Raw genomic sequence first — 16,472 nt, forward strand, 5'->3', positions numbered from 1 at the left:
ACAGCGCGCACCCTGGAAAGTGGGGGTTTCGAGTCCAGCGCTCGCATTGCCGCTAATGATGGAAGCGTTCCCTGGTGGAGTAACCACTGTATACAGTGTAACCCGGCGCAATTTCGTGACTCCAGGGCCCGATTACGTTCACCGACCACTTTTGAAGTGATGATTGTTCAAGTGATTAAAGGGATTCTTTCGGAAGTTTTTGATGGGATTTGTTACTACTCTTAAAAAAGAAGTTCCAGTTGTGAAAGAAAATGGCAAACACGGCAAAAGCAACGTCCGGGTTTCCCAGGCGCTCCCTGAAAAAAACAGGGCATTTTTCCAGGGTGCGCCTGGGAAACCCGGAAAACGCGACAACTTAAAGAAACGTTGCTTCCCAACAGTGCAGTGCGATGTCATCTAATCCATGAGACTGTTTTACGACGTGAGCTAAGCCGGTGGGTCTTCTTCCGCGGTGCAGCAGATGAGCGGACCGCCTACGGCGGACTTGGAATGCCGAAGAAGGCCTCCTGAGGGACGGCTGGGTTTGTGCGAACGTCTCAAACGGTCCAAACTGGCGAAAGCTGTCTGCTTGGCCGCTGCGTCGCGCTGCGTTCAGTCCGTTCTGTCGGACTGCAGACTCGACTTGCCACCCAGAAATAGGGGCCCCTCGCGCACGTACAGTGCGATGCATCCGGTCAGCAATGGCCGATGTACATAGCGCTTGGGTACAAAGTCCGATCTACAGAGCGCTCGTCTACAATGACTGATCTACATAGAACCATTTTGAAAAGACCGATCTGTTTTTCAAAGCTATTTTTCCATCTCTGTCAAAATTAAAATACAACGTCCAAAATGTTGTTTTAACCTTTATATCGAAGTATGCTTAGCATATTTTCCAATACAGAATGTTCCGAAATTTTACAAGTCGTACTTTAGGATTGACAGAGGTAGCAAAAAAGCTTTGAAATACAGATCGGTCTTTTCAAAATGGTTCCGTGTAGATCGGTCATTGTAGACGAGCGCTCTGTAGATCGGACTTTGTACCCAAGCGCTCTGTAGATCAGCCATTGCTGACCGGATGCATCGAGTGCACCAGCATGCCTCGCCGACGACGTGGCGCTGTCTCGAGAGTGCGCGTCTCACATAGTCGCTAGAACTCTTCGACAGGAAATAACTATTTTGTGCCTCAAATAGCACTGGTGAAACAAAGGCATAAAAATTATGCCCTTTAAGGGCGTAAACGATTTACGCCCTTAAAGGGCATAAATCGTTAGTGCCTTTGGGAAGGGCATTAAAATTTTGCTTGAATTCCTTTACGCCCTTCCCAGTTAAAGCTGCTGTCGGTGGCGTTCAATTCAATCCATATAATCAAACATTTGGTGGATTGAATGATTGAAACCATCAAGCTCCGTATAGACCCCAGGCGTCAGCATCAGGGCGCAAGCATTTCTTTTCATTTCTTTTTCTTTGGCGGCCTATCTGAAGCAGAGATTACGGACGCCGCCGGGATTATACCTGAGTTACGGCAACACACGCAACATTTTGCCCCCACGTCGCGGGGCGCCTCGGGGAGGGGGGGGGGGGGCTGCTATCAGGGGAACTCACCCTGTACAGTGTGTGTACGTTCCCGTCCTCTCTGTGTGTGTGTGTGTGTGTGTGTGTGTGAGAGAGAGAGAGAGAGAGAGAGAGAGAGAGAGAGAGAGAGAGAGTGTGTGTGTGTTTACACTTGGCCGCAGGCTTGCCAGCCTCAATCACTTTGTAGCGCCTTTTGCGCCGCGAGACACTAGATTGGCGGGCCTGCACCTCGGCCTGCTGCAGACTGATTCCGATAGCGCTTTTTCGTCGCTCGCCGTCTCTCGCGCTGCTCGCTGCAAGGCCCGATGAGTGCGAGAGAGACAGAGTGACGAAAACGACTCGGAGTCAGCCGCCACGCCGCCACGCCGTGCGCGGCGATGCGACGTAGTTGGGCCTGGGCTCCGCAAACTAATACACCCCACGCTTCCCTGTGTTTCCGCATGTTTGCGATACGGACAGTGCGGCATGCTGGTCGAGAATGCGACGACATTGTAGGCCTGCCTGCCTATCTGTGTGCGTGCGTGTGAGTGTGTGTGCGCGGGTGTGTGTGTGAGTGCTTGGGTTCGAGGTTCGAGGCCGGTCGCATCCCTGTGCATAATTGAGGCCCACTGCGCCATCGCGAAACCGCCACACTGTACGGAAAGTGCAGTGCCGCCTCGCTGCCTCGCCGTTTGAAAGTGTTCTCGCCCTCGGCGGCCTCGCCCCCACCCCGCCCTCCCCGCTCCCTTTATCCCGATGTCCGTTTGGCGGCCGCCGTCCTAAACACTCTGGTACACTGTATGCCGTCTGTTTACTCTGGCTATCCTTCCACACGTCGGCACGCTCTACTCGCCAACGTACGAATCGCCGAGTGGCTTTCGGAGGCCGGCTCGGTCGGTCTTTGGCGGCCCCAATGGTCATTCCCCTGTCGGCTTGCCTGCCGGGGGCGAAGGGCTGGCCGAGGGCTGGCCGACGCTGGCCGCCTCGTTGGAGTCCGCCAGGCCGGCCGGCGACGCCGCGCTGCCACGCGCCGCCACGTGGCACGACCCAGACGCCGTAATGTATGGCTGTCGCGAGCACGTGTCGCGCTCACCGACTTTTAAAAATAGAATGGGCAGTAAAAGACGACGCGCCACCTATGCGCGGCTAGGCGCGGCTAGACGTCGCTAGACGTCGCTAGACGTCGCTAGACGTCGCTAGACGTCGCTAGACGTCGCTAGACGTCGCTAGACGTCGCTAGACGTCGCTAGACGTCGCTAGACGTCGCTAGACGACGGGGACCGTCCCGCCGCCGCCCTCCTGTCTGCTCGCGAGGTCCGCGACGTCCGCGACGACGAGGCTGCATGGCTACATGGCATTGCATGCCCTCGGCGGCACGCACGTGACCCATTGCGTGACGCCTTGCCTTAAATACACGGGAGGGTTAGGTTGTCCAGATGGCGAGGAGTCCGAGAGTGGTATTTGCGATGCGCGACGGAGGGGGGAAAGTGTTTCCCCCACACCCCCGTAGCACCCTGTGACACCTATAGGTAACCCCCTGACAGGCAGGAGAAACTCGGCACTCCCCTAACGGCCGTCTCGTGATCCTTGGACTTGAGAGGCTAGACCACATGAATGCCGTTTTCGGGCCCGGTAACGGCCACGCTTGCAAACGTGACAGACCGTCCGTGCAAAGAGTTGTAGTACCACGCCACTGGTGCACGAGACCTAACGGCGTGTAGTGACGCCGCGGTGACGCCGCGCTGTCGCGGGCCGAAGTCTCGGCGCGGCGCCACGAACCAGGAAGCCGGGCACTAAAGGCACAAGCAGGGCCGTAGCCGCCTCCTCGCGCCAGGGGGGGGCAAATTTTCGTCTGCATTGAAGGTTGCCTACCTATCAGGGGGTCCCGCAGGTGCTTTTTCAATTTTTAACACACGATTGAATGTATTAAAAGGGTGGTAAATGTAAATTGTTAGCGAGCGAAGCGAGCTCAGAAAATTTGCGGTTCTAACGTGTGCGAGCGAAGCGAGCTGAGAAAATTTGCGGTTCTTAGGGCTTTAGGGTGGAAAACGTAATTTGTTTGCAATTAAAGCGAGCTCAGAAAATTTGCGGTTCTAAGGGTTACTTGGTGGTAAACGTGTGCGAGCGAAGCGAGCTGAGAAAATTTGCGGTTCTTAGGACTTTTTAGAGTGGTAAACGGCGTAATTTGTTTGCGAGCAAACAGAGCTCGCGCGGGAAGAGAGAAAATCTGCGGTTCTTACGACTTACTAGGGTGGTCAGTGTTTGTCCGAGACCTGAGAAAATTTGCGGTTCTTAGGGATATTTAGGCTGGTAAATGTAATATTTGCGAGCGAAGCGAGCTGAGGAAATTTGCAGTTCTTTGGGATATTTACACTTTTTTAAAAGGTATTCTCGTGCATTTCTGTGTCTACATTGCTTGCACCTGGCCAGATTCCTTGCCCCCCCTTGCCCCCCCCTGGCCAAAAGTTGGGGGGGCATTGCCCCCCCTGCCCCCCCCGGCAGCTACGGCCCTGGGCACAAGCCGCTGCAGAATGCGTTTTCGATGGCACCGGCCGCCCCGCCCCGCCGCCCCGCCCCTGCGCCGCCAGCCCGAGGCCCCAGCCTAGCAGCCGCCAAGGACGCGGGAAAATAGTTTTCGAGTGGCGCCGCGTAAAAAGTGTCGACGTTCCGCGCGGACTGGGGTGGGGGTAGGGCGACACAATGGGGGCGTCTCGATCTAATAAATGGAAGGAAGGCGTTTTGGCGGCGTCTCTGTCGGTTTTATCGTGCCGCCCCGCGCGGCTCGGCGCGGCCCGGCAGACGACAGGTGCCGCGGGCCGTCGTCGTGTCCCTGCCACGGCCGGCGTGGCCGGCGTGGCCGGCGTGCAGGTGGAGCGGGTTTTGCATACGTCTCGGCGATTGCGGCACGGCGCGGGCAGCACGGCGCGGGCAGCACGCGAGCGCCTTTTGGCGCCTTCCCGCGCGTTTTACCCACTGGCCGTCTCGCTGTCGGCTCGCGTCGGCGCCCCCTGCCCCCCGCCCTGCCCGCCGTGCCCGCCTCCACTGAAAAACCAAACGTGGTCCGGACCGCACCTCTGGTGTGGTCAGATGGGTGCCATTTTGACCACATCAGTTGGTGTGGTCTAGACCACGTTTGGCCACGTTTGGTGCGGTCTAGACCACGTTTGGCCACGTTTGGTGTGGTCTAGACCACGTTTGGCCACGTTTGGTGCGGTCTAGACCACGTTTGGCCACGTTTGGTGTGGTCTAGACCACGTTTGGCCACGTTTGGTGCGGTCTAGACCACGTTTGGCCACGTTTGGTGCGGTCTAGACCACGTTTGGCCACGTTTGGTGCGGTCTAGACCACGTTTGGCCACGTTTGGTGCGGTCTAGACCACGTTTGACCACGTTTGGTGTGGTCTAGACCGCACCAAACGCCCCAAACGTGGTCTAGACCACACCAACTGATGTGGTCAAAATGGCACCCATCTGACCACACCAGTTGGTGCGGTCGAGACCACGTTTGGTTTTTCAGTGTCGGTGCCCGCCGTGCCGGCGCCCGGGCACTGCGGATTACTCTGCATTATGTATCCGTGGCGCTGCTTTGCATCGCACTCGGGACGCGACGCGACTGGACGAAAGAGGAATACTCTCCGGGCGGGTCATCCTCCAAAAATCGGCCGGGTAATAGTGGTTGTGGAATGTAGCCCGCCGCCGCCGCCGCCTTTAGCCGCGCCCGGCCAAGCGCGCGGCCACGCCCCGGTCTGGTTCCAGCGCTCCGGCAAGCGCAGGCCTCGCGCCGGCCGGCCTGCCGCCGGCACACTGGGAAACGTTTACTCTGTCCCTCTCGCACTCATGGGGCGTCCCGTACTGGTGCGAGAGAGACAGAGCGACGAAAACGACTCTCGGAATCGGTCTGCAGCAGGACAGGCTGGCTCGCCACCGCCTCCCGCGATCGGTTTCTCTGTGACCGCAGCGAAACTCAGGGAAAGGCGTCCCAGCAAGAAAGTTTCCGAAGTCAATTAATACATACTAGTTTATTGACGTAAATGTTTACACACGGGTTAACAATGCAGTTAACAAATGCAAATTTATGGCATTCATAACGGCTTGCCAAATTTGTGGCAAGTAAAATTCACCGGCGTTGCAGTGGGGCAACCTTTCGAGAAATCCTGCGTCCCAGAGCGCTTGAAATCTCTGGAAATCCGAAACCTGACCACCAAAAGCTTAAAAAACAAGCACATTTGAGGCGTATAAATGGACGAAATCTTGCGAAATCCGACAGAATCTCTTTTCTGTCAAGAAATTTTGCGTCCCCAAACGTCGAAAGTGGTTGCCCCTCGCTAACCGTCGACGGGTTGTTTACAGGCACTCCATGTTTAATACCCCCAACGGGTTATGCTCGCCGCGTACAGTCGCCTGGCCCTTGACTACTGCGTGCGCCTCGGCGAAAGTTTTTAGCGCGCAAACTTGCAAAGGACCGCCGCCGCCCTGTCGCTCAAGTGGGTGCTAAAGCGGTGCAGAGGCGGTGCCAACGCGGTGCGAAACCTCTCCGGCGAGTTGCCGCCTGCATTCCGGCGAGCGTGAGCGGACCGCCATCAAATTGCGCAAAACGAACGCGAACAAAAAATAATAAATGATAAAGTGGAGGACGGTGATTATGATGTGCGTCTTGTGCGAGTCGCGGTGACCAAACGGGTTTGGGCTGTGTAAACATACGCGCATGGCACGGCCTTGCTGCAGGTGCGTTATCAATGTGAGTGCCTTTCCTCGCTCATCACGGCCTTCCCGCAGTGGCCGCAGTGCCTGCACAGTGTGCTTGCAGTGCAGGGAGCTGTGATGGACGGCGAGGTCGCGGGCGGTCGCCGGCCAGACACGCGGACTCGCGGAACTGCAAAGGGACGGCCCCGGCCGCGCCGTGCCACCGCACTGTTACCACCTCGCTCCGGTGGCGCGTGGAGAGAGAGAGAGAGAGAGAGAGAGAGAGAGAGAGAGAGAGAGAGAGAGAGAGAGAGAGAGAGAGAGAGAGAGAGGCGGGCAAGGGGTTGGGCCGACGTTGTGCACGCCAGTGGCTCGCACCAATTAATTATGGACAGAAAGGGAGTGGGGGGAGGCTTCGAAATCTGACGGGCCAGTCCCACGATTAACCACACCGGGGCCCCTTTTCTCTCCACTCCAGAAATAGTTTACCTGGTCCAGGAGCTTCCTCCATGCGACCCACTGAAATGTTATGGGCCGCTTAGGCGCTATTGAACCGAGGGGGCAATGAGATCGCTGCCATGATTGCCCGAGGCTGCCCCCCCTTCGGGGCGTACACGGGAGGGGAGGGGCCGCTACCGGGCAGCATTGCGCCTCCGGGCTTGTCACGTCCGATTCGGTAAAATTCGTTAATTGAGATGTCCCTCCTTGCGCGTGCTGTGTGCAGAACGATCGTGTGCACAGCGAGTTTATCTGGGCGTCCCCCTTTCGCAACGCGTCAGAGAGCGTACAGAGAGAGAGAGAGAGGTGAATATTCATAAAGGCTTGAGGTGTAATTACGGATTAAGGTGCGTGCTCCATGACGCTTTCGACGTCCTCCGAAACAAGTTGAAATTTTGTCTCTGAGACTGCAGTTTGCTCCGACGACGTCTCGCTACTTTGTTTACGGTGCTTTCTCTGTCGACTGCCCGCGTTGAATGGACTGTTAGACTGGCAGACTGTGAAATGACCGTAAAAATATCACTGCCTTCCTGCCTCGCGTGCCGTCGAGTTGGACGGACGCATCAGGACGCGCTGCGTTCATATTGGATGCGCAAACTCGGGCGTTGCGGCGCGCTGCCTCGGATTTGGCGGCAGTGCGTCGTGCATTTTTTAACGTCGCCCCTCTCGCTTCTGCTTTGCGCCTGCTTTGCTTGCGTCTGCCCCGTCCCGTGGCACGGGACGGGCTTTGCTCGGCCCTGCCGTTTGAGGCGGGTGCGTCCACTGGTGGCGATTTTCTACGGCGCCTTGCCTCGCCCGGCCCCCGTCCGCTGTCGGGATAGTGTTTGGACGGAGCCGGCTCTCTTTGCGAGATCGGCCTAGGCCGAGGTGATTTGGGTTCCCTCTGCCGACCCTGGCAGCGCTGGCAGCCCTGCTAGCCCTGGCCGTCAACATCAGACCCTGGGCGTTTACCGGGGCGCCCTTTGCTTCCGCCTCCGTCACCCTTTATTTTTACTGCGATTAGCGTAAGGAAATTAAATGAGGTGTTGACGCTGCCCATATGAAAAAGAAAGGCTCCCAAAACAGCCCGAGCGGGGGCTCTGTCCGAAAACGGTTCCACCGGACTGGTCCGGCTGACATCCAGAATGTTAGAAATCCGGCAAGGTTTCGGGTGTTGTCCGACGACTAGATTCGGACTCTTTTCGGACTAACCCGAAGCAAGGCCGGCGAGCAGGGCGGGCTGCTCCCCGCCGCCCCCCACCCTTCCCCTCCCTCCCGAAACCCCTCTCCTCCCTTCGGAATCCCCTCCCCTCCCTCTGCAAGTGCAGTGCAGGCAACACTGCAAAGCCGGTGCACTTGGCAAGCCGTTTTGAATGTTGAAAATTGGCAAGCCTGGACCTGAAATACTTCCGAGTTCGCTAGATTTGGGCATTGCTGGCGGCCGAAGCGCTAAGTTTGGGCAAACTGGAAGATTTCAGGTCAGCGGGCTTGCCAATGTTTAGCATTCAAAACGGCGTGCCACTTTTGTGGCAGGCAAACTTAGCACCGGATTTGAACTTACGATAGTAATCAAATGGTTGATATGTAGGATGAAAACAATTTCCGATGGAAAGCACTTTGGGGACGAGAGTGAACGGGGAAAGGCGAATTAAATGATACACCTCTCGCCCTCTCACCGCCCGTCCCTTTAGTTTTGGGAGATGCAAACAACAGCAAGCGTGGAGTCACTAGCGTCATGAACGATCATCAGCAGAAAATTTTTCAAACTGAACCACACTCCTTTCCGTCCAACTGGTTCGTTCCCTGCGCAAGGCTCCGCAAGGCTGCAGCGCGCGGAGGCGACATGGCTTCAGCGCGCCGAGCGAGTGGACTCTGACGCAGGCAAACGCGATGCGTGCACCTTGGAGGGCAGCTGGAGACTGACGTTTTGCGTGCCGAGGCGGCCAAAACTTTCCGAGTTGCCGAAGGATTAAGGCTCCCCTCCTGGCCGAGCCAATCAGAGAGCGCCTCCGACCGGCCCGGGCCAGCGGGCTTTTCCGCGCCTGCACCGGCAGGGACAGTCCGCCACACTCGGCTCGCTGCCGATCGGTCTGCCGGACAAGTCGCTTTCGGGACTAGGATCTACGGGCTCCGTCCGGGCTAGTCCGATGGAAGCATCATCTGATCGGGCATCCATCGGGCCGTCCCAGTCCCGACGCGGGCTCGTGGCGGACAGTCCGACCTGGTCTCGGGCGCTCTATGGAACAGTCCGAGGGTGTTCGGACTGATTCGGACCGATTTCGACCAGGTTTCGGAACATTTCGCTTTTATGTGGGTGCCGGCGACACGCTAAAGCACTAAATAGCCCTCCACCCCTTGCTTTCAAAAGAAGCTGCCACGTTTTTAATTTTGCACTGCCCAAAACCCCTGGAGAGCCGCGTTGTGAATATACCGCGGTGTGAACAGCGCACTGCGCGTCGTGTGGGCAAAGGTTTGCAGTGTGAATTGGGAGCGCTCGCGTGAGGTTCAACGTTTTCTTGACGTGGAGCAGCGGCTCATTTTTTTAGCCTGACGTGACGGCAGTCGCGGTAGTCTCGGCGGCGTGGTCCGCGCTGCGCCCCAGCGCGAGCCAGATCTGGACTCCGCTCGTCGGGACCCTTCCTCGGGGACCCTTCCTGGGGACCCCCCGCGGACGAGCGTCGCGGTGCGTCGCGGTGCGCTGGCGGCGCCCTCCCCGAGGCCCTCCCCGAGGCCCTCCCTCGCGGCACCCCGTCGGCGCGCTGCGCACTGGCGCCGCGCCAGAGGTCTATTTCTAGGCGAGGCGGCTCGGGTGGCGGCCACTGAACCATTCATTACGATTGAAATTAGCGGTGCCCTTCCCTTGCCGCCATTGTTTGAGGCTATCGGGGGTGTGATCGCGTCACCGCCTCCAACGTGTGGCCCTCGACGGCGTCCAGGGGACCGGCGCAGGCGGCCGAAACTCTCGACGCGTTTGAGCTGCAGAGTCGCCAAAAAGGACTCGAACCGACCGTGTGACCCCACCAATGGATTGCTCGTTCGAAGAGCAATCCATTGGTGGGGTCACACGGTCGGTTCGGGTCATTTCCGAAGGGCGCTTCCCGATCTGGGCTACTGGCAGCGCAGGATGCACCGCCCTTTGTACGCGTCTCCAGGGATTCCTTCGTCGCCTTTCGATCTGTTCTCTCTGAACGTGACGCCACCGTCCTTTTCGACCAGGGTTGTCGAACAGGCGTGCATATTGCATTCTTGTCTGCGCGACCCCCGCCGACTGGCCACCCTACTCGATCCGGCGGACGCGTCGGGAAGCTTGGCAAGAAAGTTGGTGGTGCCGCGGCCGCGCGGTCGTCGTCGGGCTTTGCCTGATTTTCACCGTGATTTGCAGTGTGCCGTCTCCCGCTGTTGCGGCCGAGGCTCGGCTCGCCGTAGGTCGTGGACTTGGTCGTGGATCAAGCTACACGACCGGTACTTGTCCCTTGCCACCTCCGGCGTCCAGTTACCTCCCCGACAAGTGAAGGCACCGCCGAAGCCCCACCGCGGGCCCCGCCCCGCCCCGCCCCACCCTTCGGTCACACGAGACACCAGTGGCCAACTCGTCGCCATCCCCGAGACTGCCTCCCCCGCGATCCGTGCTCGCTGCAGCGCTGCAGTTTGGCGGCGGTAGCTGCAGCGCTGCAGTTTGGGGGCGGTAGCTGCAGCGCTGCAGTTTGGCGGCGGTAGCTGCAGCGCTGCAGTTTGGGGGTGGTAGCTGCAGCGCTGCAGTTTGGCGGCGGTAGCTGCAGCGCTGCAGTTTGGGGGCGGTAGCTGCAGCGCTGCAGTTTGGCGGCGGTAGCTGCAGCGCTGCAGTTTGGCGGCGGTAGCTGCAGCGCTGCAGTTTGGCGGCGGTAGCTGCAGCGCTGCGCCGCCGCGCGTCCCTCGGCCTCGGCGCTCTCGGCGCTCGGGGCAGGATGTCGCCGCTTTGTCAGCCGACACGAATGCGACACGACGCCAACACGAACGGCCGGCACCGCCCGGCACGCACGCCAGACCGCAAACTCTTTTGTTGTTATTGGGACCGGCGGAGCGATGGGTCGCGTTGCGTGTCTCGACACTGGCTGTCGATGAGCTGCAGCAGCAGACCGTACCGCCGCAACGCCGCAACGCCACACACACGCGAGCCCGCACATCATCACAAGTTGACAACATTCGATGCTCCTCCAGAATGCGCAACTGAAGTACTGAATGGATTTGTTTCGTTCGTGTTTGGTCGGTGAAAATGCTCTGAATATGGCCGGAACAAATGGCGAATCTGGTCGGATAGGAGTACGGTAGACGAACACCGAGAGAAAACACACACACATACACACACACACACACACACACACACACACACACACACTCGGAGTCCCTGTTGGGACGCCGACGCCAGTGTCGAGCCCCGCCAAAGCTCCTCGGGCGGTTCCCCCTCCCCTCCCCCTCCCCTCGGCTCGGCGCGGTGACCGCGGTGGTGGCGCGGTGGCGAGATCTGTCTCCCCGAGGGCTCTCATTCCTGCCCAATCAAATCCTCCGTGCCCCACACACCGCGGTCGCCCGATTTCGGAGTGCTCTGTCTCTCTGGCTCGGCCCTCTGGGCCCTCTGGGACGGCCCGCACCGGTGAGCGAGGGCCGGGGCTCGCTGCCACACTGTGTTCTCTGGCGACGTGGCGCGCCAATTGGTGTCGTGGATTAGGACGCGTTCGGCAGTAAAGCGTTATCTCTGACGCCGCGGCGTCGCCCGCCACTCGGCCGACCTTCGCGTGCCAGTGTGGGGCCCTCCTGGGGCTGCCTGGGGCCCCCTGTGGGGCGAGTGTGCTCCACAGCGGCGGACAGGCTCCCCTGGAACCCCCGGAAGCCCCAGCGTGGGGTCGAACTCGGGACGGGGTGGTTTCTCGGATTGCTCCCCGCGGTTCCTTTTTGGAGATTGGAGACGAGGCTTTCGCGAAGTGCCCCCCGAGAGACACTCTCCACTTCGCGGTTCGCGATGAAACCTGCCGTGCGCGGTGGCCCTGGCGATCCGGCCGGTGCGGGCCGGGCTTGAGACACGGGCTTTCGGTCCCGGCGGCCTCGACGGCGACGACCCCCGGTGTGCCCGCCGCCCGCAGACTGATTCCGAGAGTCGTTTTCGTCGCCCTCCTGCTCTCACGGGGCATCTCACGTGGGTGTGAGAGCGAGACAGAGCGACGAAAGCGACTCTCGGAATCATAGTCTAGTCTGATGCCGTCGAGGGGACGGACCTCCACTGCCGTCGCGAGCTCTGAAAAACGGCCGCCGTCCGTCTGGTGGATTAGCTCCGAGGGCCCCGCGGTCTTCATCCCTCTCAGCGCGCAGCCTGGGCCGCCCGGGCCGCCTCTCATCGCGGCCAAGCGCCCTCTCTCCCTCTCCCTTGGCGCGCAGGGAGCGGCACGGCGACGCGGCACGGCGACGCGGCACGGCGACGCGTCCCGGACCGAACCGCCACGCGTTCGCCGCGCTCGCCGCGCGTTCGCCGGGGAATGGGGACTTGGGACTTCCCCGCCGAAGCGCCAGCGCCGCCAGGATCGCTTTAAATTCATGGCTTTAGTGTCGGCGGTGCGAGGCGCAGCGCCGCAGCGCCGCAAAACGGAGGCCGGGCAAGACTGCCTGCTTGCCGTGCTTGCTGTGGAAACACAGTCAGCCCTTCGTTTCGCGGCGGGAAGGCTCAATTTTTTTATTTTTTTGCGGGCCTTCTCGTTGGCATTCCCGCGGCTGATTCCCGCTCCTCCTTCACATGCCGGCCGCGCGTCCAACGGCCAAGCCTCGCGTGGGCGTCCACTGTAGGGGTGGGTCAGTGAAGTACGGGGGAGAGGCCCGGAGGGGCCGCGCAGGCGCCTCGCGCGAGGGCGGCATTCGCGTTGTCTCTCACTCTCTCACTCACTCACTCACTCACTCACTCACTCACTCACTCATTCACTCACTCATTCACTCACTCACTCACTCACTCACTCACTCACTCACTCACTCACTCACTCACTCACTCACTCACTCACTCCACAAACCCCCTCGCTTGCTCTCACCCACGCCGAAAATGAAAAGGGGTTCATTGGACTGGACCATTCATGTGATTACACTTCTTCTAAGTAAATTATCTCGAATCAAGAAACCGCTGCTTTTGCGTGTGCACACCCCCTCTTACTCTCTCTGTCAACACACATACATGCACCTTTACGCTCTTTTTCTACCGCATAGCCGTCCACACGGACACAGCCGCATCAATATCAACTTCCGTTCAGCCTGATGAGAAGTCCCAACTCCCCCCGCGACGGTTCGAGTGGGCTTGTTGGGGCTAGTTGGCCGTGCGATTGGGAATCGGGCTGGGCGCCTGTTGACGAAAGTTGACGAAAGTTGACAGACGTTGTCGAGGGTCCTCAGCCCAATAATGATGCGTCGCGTTTGCGTGCTGTAGTGCAACTTTGCAACGCGTATGCTGCCGACAGCCAGGCGAATGGTCGTTCCCTTCAAATGGTTGTTGCTGCTGCTTGGCGCAGAACCCCTTGCTAATGAGGGCGCACTTGACCCTCCGATTTACAAGCGCTGCCCCGATGGCGGCCCATCCGCGGCCCGCCGGCCGGAAGTTGTGGTTTCCGGACGAGGCGATACCATACCCTTCCTGTGCGGTGCGCGGTAGCGGCGGTAGCCCAGAAGCGTTTTGCCCTCTTTGCCCCCCTCCCTCGGGCCCTGTGTGTGTGTGTGTGTGAGTGTGCGTGTTAGTGCGTGTGTGTGCGTGCCTACTCGCTCCAGCGGCGCACATGCCATCATTAAGGTTGTAATGAAATTACGACGCGCGTGTCATATTTTGCAATGTTTATGGCGAAGATGGTCTCGGTGCGCTGCGCTGCCGCGCCGCCCTCGGACGACAGCAGCCAATCAGGACGCTCCGGTCATCCGACTCCAGAGTGTATGGCATACACTGTATGCCGCGCGGGCTTCGTATGTGACGCGTCGGCCGGTGTTGTGTGTCCGACACGGCGTCTGCGTCTCGGCCGCCTCAGTTTTGACTGGCACGACCATTCTGCTTTCGATGTTGAAAATCAACGGGTGAGAATTGTGTCCAAATTTTGGCATGAAATATTTCTTACCGTCTTTTGGTAAAAATCAAAAATTTTCAGCCAATTCTTGCGTTTATTGTCACACTATCCTGACGAAGGAAACAATGCTCACCGCTACAGGCGGGGAGAATTTTGACTGTTACCACACACGCAGTTAATGTCTTACGGTTAAAGGCTGCACCAACATAATATGGTGGAGATTTTCCCCATAATACCAACGAAATTCGTCCAAATCTCTGTAAGGTACATTGAATTCTCAATGGTATGTTACGAAGTCAGCTGCACCATCATAATATGGAACATTTTCACCATAATATGGAGAATTTTCACTGTACAACATTTAGAGTGCAAAGGTGGGAATATTTTTTTCTGATTCTTGGCTTAACCTTTGCGTTGGGGGCTCTGCCCCGCGGTGGCATCGGCTCATGATCGCCGTGGTGGCGTTCGGCGACACCTTGATTGGGGTTGAGCCCGCCAGCCTGCCGGTCTTCTAGTAATTGAATAGAATGGCAAAGCGTAATGGAACGCCCTCTCCGGCCAGACGCGGCAATTGGATTAGAGCGTCCCCTGCCGTCGCCGGCCGCACGGCCGCCTAACCAGATCAACTTAAAATGAAACGGACAATGCTCCCCCATCCCCTTTTCAGGCTCGGTCGGGTCGCCCCCCCGTGTTTTGCGTCGGCCACTGTACGAAAGTTGTTAGTGTCCGTCCTCGATCAGGCCCCGTCCTTGTTACTTTGTCCTTAACGCCAGACAGATTGAGAGCCTGCACGCCCGGAACAAGGTCCCCGTCGTCGTCGGCGGCACCCACTACTACGTCGAGTCCATTCTGTGGAAGAACCTAGTCGGCAACAGCGACGCCAGCGACTCGAGTGAGTGATTGTCATTAAATGGGATCAATCAAGTGATGATGGACGAGAGTATTTCGTGGCGACACTTCCAGATCGGCTGCATCACACTCCCCGAAACGTTTGAAACATGAGATAGAAAGTAACACATCGCGTTTTTATTTTTACGGGTATTCCAGGACATCAATTGAAGTGTGAACGCGCGGCTCCAGGGCATAGATCCCTGGAAACGGAACGGGGTGACTCAAAAGTTTCCTCCTTACAAAGTGCGGGGTTATTACCCCTGCTGTTTCAATACGTTTTCGGCCAGGCTGTGGCCTGATCGACACTGGGATCGACACGAGACATAACAAATATTTTGACAAACGTGACAGAAATCGCGTTCCAGCTTTTATTTACGTTACATCACTGGGATACCGGTGAATTGTAAACACCGAGCACACATCGGAATGAAAATCAGTTACCGCAACTGTACTTCCACGCGACTGAATGTGTTGCCCTTGCCGCAGCCGCGGACGGACAGGCCCCCAGGAAGAGGCCGCACCGGGACCAGTATGTGATCGCCGGCCGCACCTTCGCCAACCTGGACGACCTGGAGAAACTGGGCACCGAGGAGCTGCGGGAGATCCTGAAGGAGATCGACCCGGCGTCGTGGGAGCTGCTTCAGGACCGGCGCAAAATCAGGAGGTAAGGCCGACCCTTGTCAATGAAACGAATGAATGAAATGGGCGTTTAGATAAGGCGCCAGGATATTCGTATGGCCGGCACGGGCCCCGCAATCAGGGGGCGTTTTATGAAACATAAACACAATTATTGGTATGTTGATTATGCGCCCCACTGTCGTGCTTCATCTGTGCGGACTGAGCGGAAAGCGCACCTACCAGGACCGCTCACGACGCCAAATCCGATAAAAATCTCCATCCCGCACGCGATTTAAACATCACCCCCGCTATCGTGCGATCTGGATATTGAATGCTTTTGCGACCAGGTCGACGGGCGAGAAGTGGGACGCCTTGCCTCGGGACCGAAGGGCCGCGTGACGTAAGGGCGACTAGGACGCGGCGTGGAAGCGTTTCCAATGTTATTTACGACAAGCGTTTAATGAATCTTGTCCACCACCCGGGCTTCATTTTGGTCGGTCGGTACGTGATATTGGACCTGTTTGGGTTGTTCCGTTTACCGAGTGTCGATAGAGGAGTGTAAAGGCAGGAGGGAATTATCCTCTGGGAATAAGTTGGGAAGTCGCTGCCGGATCGGCCAGGTCGGCTCCATCCACCAAATTGCCCCAAGTGAAAGTCTGGTCCCGGCGGCCGCCGACGGCCACACATAGTTTGACGGGCACCGCGGTGTCGCTACGTTATCTGTCTCTTTCTGCGAGAGGGAAAGTGCGGGGGAATCTGTTATCTGGTCTTTTTAACGCGGCGGTAGCGAAAGACCGGCCCTTTTCCTCGGCGTCGTCTAGGGCCCCTGGCATGCCCCCTGCAGGGCCCGGCTCGCGATAAGCTGGCTTACCCTTGCCTTGATAAGGCGTGTTTAACGAAGCCGTCGGCATGACGTCCCAGATGTCGCCCGCCACAGACATACTGACGAGTCATTTCCAAGGGGAACGTTTTGTAGCATTTCCGTTGTTCAACTGCTAAACCGCCACAGCACTTTTTGTTCCCTCTACTTTTTGCGTTTTGGTTCTCTCTTGCGTCTACGCTGCGCTTGGTTCGTTCCCTCGGGGTCTAGCGCTGATGCCGCCCCCTCCCTGGGCATGCACGGACGAACGAACCAATGAAGTGCAATCAAGCTCAGCCTTGCTAACAAGTCGGCGCTGGGGGTGTAGGCGGGGTCAGCGCGCACTGACGGCTA

General features: G+C 58.3%; 1 protein-coding gene across 1 annotated transcript in view; it reads left to right on the forward strand.

Annotated features, from left to right (window-relative positions):
• LOC117650303 (tRNA dimethylallyltransferase) overlaps nucleotides 1-16,472 on the forward strand; it is a 146,950-nt gene that overhangs the window by 51,661 nt on the left and 78,817 nt on the right. The window contains exons 4-5 of the mRNA XM_034393620.1: nucleotides 14,528-14,642; nucleotides 15,128-15,305. Of these exons, the coding sequence (XP_034249511.1) occupies nucleotides 14,528-14,642; nucleotides 15,128-15,305 (293 nt within the window). The remainder of the gene's footprint in view (nucleotides 1-14,527; nucleotides 14,643-15,127; nucleotides 15,306-16,472) is intronic.

Source organism: Thrips palmi, unplaced genomic scaffold (assembly GCF_012932325.1).
Source record: "Thrips palmi isolate BJ-2018 unplaced genomic scaffold, TpBJ-2018v1 HiC_scaffold_5, whole genome shotgun sequence".
NCBI classification, from domain to species: Eukaryota; Metazoa; Arthropoda; class Insecta; order Thysanoptera; family Thripidae; genus Thrips; species Thrips palmi.